At 43.3% G+C, this 4,126-nt stretch overlaps 1 protein-coding gene across 1 annotated transcript; it reads right to left on the bottom strand.

Annotated features, from left to right (window-relative positions):
* Positions 1-201: 201 nt before the first annotated feature.
* LOC115366627 (homeobox protein MSX-2-like) lies at positions 202-2,760 on the bottom strand. Its single transcript, XM_030062166.1, has 2 exons — positions 2,359-2,760; positions 202-1,870 (listed from the first exon to the last, which is right to left on the bottom strand). Exons 1-2 carry the CDS (start codon positions 2,660-2,662, stop codon positions 1,422-1,424), a joined length of 753 nt encoding a protein of 250 aa, XP_029918026.1. The 5' UTR covers positions 2,663-2,760; the 3' UTR covers positions 202-1,421.
* Positions 2,761-4,126: the final 1,366 nt, after the last annotated feature.

Raw genomic sequence — 4,126 nt, 5'->3', positions numbered from 1 at the left:
GCATTAGAACTGCTGCATTTTCACTGTTCCACTGACATTATTATGCCCAGGTTAGTTGCTATTATAATATTGTTAATAGTTTAGATGGTGAACAAAACAAATAAATTCAAAATGGGGCCTCATGCCATCTCTCGCATTATTTGTAAGAAACCCAAAAAATAAAAAAATAAAAAAAATAGAACAAAGCATACAGGATTGTCTACAAGCTTTAATTTCAGGTCAAAATGACTCAAACACTGACTTTTAAAAATGTAGATATGTGTCATAAAATATACAGGTCTACAGTCTGTCATATCATGTTTCAAAAATAAATGTGTTCCACTTCAGAATGACATGACTGTTGTTTGCACGCATGTACTTTACCAAACCAAAATGAATTATTTGACATTTTCCAGCGCTAGTTCTCATTGTTCTCAGCAGAACAGTGACTCACACTAGATATGTTGGCAGATTTAAGGTTTACAAGAAATGAAGGAATAATGAATATTATTCCTTATGTTGAAGTCATGAGGGGGGAGCATCATGCAGAGAATACATGAAGAGCAGCAACAACAAATCATTAACGATATAAAAGCAATTTGTATTCATGAACCTAATGAGATACATAGGGTTCAATCAGCATTCAGTTCATTATAAGATGCAGAGCCACCTTTGGCAAACAGAAAGAAAGACCGCTGGAACAGCCGCATGACTGTCTGTGGAGCTGTATGTAGTAAAAGGATGACTATAAATTCTCCAGATAAATCAAGACCAGAGAAGATCATGAAGACTCAGTCTTGATTTAGGTTGGTCCTTGTCAAGCAAACATTAATCAGATCCTGTAAGGTGCATTACTTTATCATATTGTTAATGTCCTCCCATTTATACACACAAACAAAGGGTGGAAAAATAACAGAATCCATGACATGAGAAGTAACTAATGAACCAGTTAAATTCCAATAACAAAAGCAGCTACACAGGTCAGACATGAAGCTGAATGCAAATCAGCTTCATGTGTCAGCTTTAAAAGGATTTTCAAAGCAGTATAAAATCTAAAAGGGTAAATACTCAGTGCCTGAAAGGAGTGAGTGTCATAAAAGTCTAAAATCAGTTCATATAGCCAGTGGAACAGTCTGGAAAATCATGACAGCATATGACAAACACAGACAAACTGGGTAAATTCAAGTGGAAGCTCACAGACAGCGACAGAAACACCACAAAACTACAGACTCAAACATTTCCGCAGTTCAACACAGTTCAGGACTTGATGACAGCCTCCCAAGAAGAACTGAAGCTATTCTGAGGCCACCAAAGGATGGCATTACTCCTCATTAGATATCGGATAGTCTGATAAACGGTTAGGGGTTTTCATTATTTTGTATACCCCCTTTATCACGAAGCACCAACACGGACATGGCTCAGTCTGTGTATGCTAGTTCCTTTCAGGAGAGGTGGAACAGGCTGTAGGCAGCTGGCGAGGCGTACATGGCCAGATGTGCAGCAGGGAGGATGGGGCTGCGGCTGTATGGGTAGCCCTGTGCATAGAGTGCTGATGACCCGGCCTGTAGGTTAACACTGAGAGGAAATGGTAAGGATGAGAAGCCCGGATGGAGCACGGCTTTGACTCCTGCACCTGCAGCCATTTTGAGTTTCTCCACCTCGGCCTCCTGCAGCCTCTTGGCTTTGGCTCGTCGGTTTTGGAACCAGATCTTCACCTGGGTCTCGGACAGCGACAGCGAGGAGGAGAACTCGGCCCGCTCAGCAATGGACAGGTACTGCTTCTGATGAAACTTCCTCTCCAGGGCCAAGAGCTGGGTGGTGGTGAAGGGAGTGCGAGGCTTGCGGTTGGTTTTGTGTTTCCGCAAGGAGCAGACCGCTGGACTAAGTTGCCCTGGACACAGGAGAGGAGGAACAAAATGTCAGGAGAGACTGAGGTTTGGCACAGAGTTGGATGTCTGGATATAAGAGAATAGGTCACAGGTCCTGAAAATTTTAAGTACCTTCACAAATTACATATTTTCATAAATATTACTTCATGTAATATTTTATCAAAATTCCCTATTTTTCCACATTATATTTTATTTGCCCGATCATATTTATTCGACTTGATTAATCTCTTTATCATCTTTTACCAAACGGATTTATACGTTGATTTATGTTTTATTATTATTCCCTGTCACACCTATATGAGGCCGACCTAGAGTGGAGCCAGTTCAGCTTGTGAGAATATGACTGTGTTTATACATTTAACTCGCTGAAAATAGAGGCTTGGATCCTTGGTCAAACAAGAACAGTACCACTATACTACCCCTGGCTATAAATACATAACTCTAAAAACAAACTCATTACGTTTCATGACACTAAACATTGATCACTTACGGGGCGGTGTGGACAGCGTGACATGGGATATCCAAGAGGCACAATCCTCTCGATCGGTCGGCTCTGATTTGACAGGTACAAAGTGCTGTGAAAACTCCTCCGCCCCGCGCTTCTCTTCACTCTTAAAAGAGTAATTTCCCCTCGCGGCGGCACCGTCCGCGCGCTCGTACGGCCTCTTGTCCGACATGAGCGCCTCCACGCTGAAAGGCAGGCACGACACCTGCTCGGTGCGCTTCTTCAAAAGCGGCGGGTGTCCATCCTCATGCGCTGAGGAGACATCCCTACAGTCTACAGATGAAGCCATGCTCGAAATCTACTACGAATACAGAAAAGCAGAACATTTGTCACGGAGTGCAAGCATGCGGCGTCCACTCGGAGAGAAGTTCGGTGCAACAACTTGTCACAAAGTTGCCAAACTTCGCAGCGACAAAACTTTGGGAGGTACTTGACTTGGAGTTTCAGCCAATGATGCGCCCTAACTCCGGGGCTTGGGAGGAGACTTGTGATTGGACTTTGCGTTTGGGGCGCCCAAGATGGGGTCCCGAGGTGCCACACGCCCACCTAAACAGTGGGTCAGGTAAACATCAGCCTCATTTGCCAGTAATTACCCAAGAAATGCAGGGAGAGGGCTGGCTCTTGAAAATTGCGCACAACTTTTAATCAAGCTCACATACTGACAGTAATTGACTACATTTTATTCACTCTGTGAAGTGAGTAAACCAAATTTTGGACAGTGGAAGCAAAGGCAATCCACTTAGTTAGCTTAGTGCTACAATTACCTGTGCTGATTGGCCTAATTTAATGGATAGAGGATTTGGGAGTTAAAGTGAGATTAAAGTATAGCAAGAGCTTTTGTGGCAAAAAGCTGCAAAATTTTCTCATAGTGCTAATTAGCTATTTCACTGATACATTTACCAATCTCCAGTCTGTTAGACGATTTCCATTATGCAATTAGCCTGATGGATTGGTGTGGCTGTGTCTCTGGGCATTGGTAGCAACAGAATGAAAAGCATCTCAGTGTGCCATGTGAAGATCTGTCTCTCCTGCAGGTTACACACCGTTTGAAGAAACAGCAACTACAAGCTGACAGTACTCCTAATTCATGCCCTAACTCGTAGGACCTGACACACCACTTGTGGGAGTAATCACAATGGTAATCAATAAGAATTATGGTGCTTTTAACGTTCAGACCTCTCCATACAGTAACCACGCACTCACATGTGAGAGGCAGTTGGGAGATGGATTATGGTTTTGGGCAGGCTTTAAAATCACTGTCATTACATTGTTATTATTAACACCTTGTAATTAGGTCTGTGGAATCCGGTTCTTTTAAGCAGGATTTAACGGTAATGATGGAAAATTGCTACCTTCCTGAGGTGTGTGGCGCCCGCTGCGATTAGTCCCAGTCTCTGCTCTCACAGTGGAGACGGAGGCATCTCGTGCCTGTTTGAAGCTCATACCTGTAGGGCTCCACAGTATTAGGAAACACCATGAGAAATATTAAAGGAGCTCTGAGCTCTCAGCTTCCCTGTCACTGCCTGTAACTCACTGACAGGCAGGCAATGCAAAGTCCTGACAACCACTTAAAGTGTCCATGGATCCCATGTCAAAACCAACACATAAATAAACTAGAAGAGTGCACCCAGTAGAGTGCAGATCTCAGCCAGGCGTATCTCTCCTTTTCCAGAATGTGGGCTGCATGTGTGCTGAGCACAACTTGGGAGATACTCGGCAGAAAATTGAACTGTTGAATACTTTTCAAACTACA

This window comes from Myripristis murdjan, chromosome 10 (assembly GCF_902150065.1).
Source record: "Myripristis murdjan chromosome 10, fMyrMur1.1, whole genome shotgun sequence".
Taxonomy (NCBI): Eukaryota; Metazoa; Chordata; class Actinopteri; order Holocentriformes; family Holocentridae; genus Myripristis; species Myripristis murdjan.
Note: the sequence above shows the minus strand (reverse complement) of the source record. Positions and strands in the feature narration are given on the sequence as shown.

Bases quoted from the DNA above. Each gene is read 5' to 3' on its own strand.
- LOC115366627 (XM_030062166.1), bottom strand. From the start codon at position 2,662: ATGGCTTCATCTGTAGACTGTAGGGATGTCTCCTCAGCGCATGAGGAT. The intron at 1,871-2,358 runs GTAAGTGATCAA...TCCTGTGTCCAG, and splicing joins CACGCTGTCCACACCGCCCC to GGCAACTTAGTCCAGCGGTC.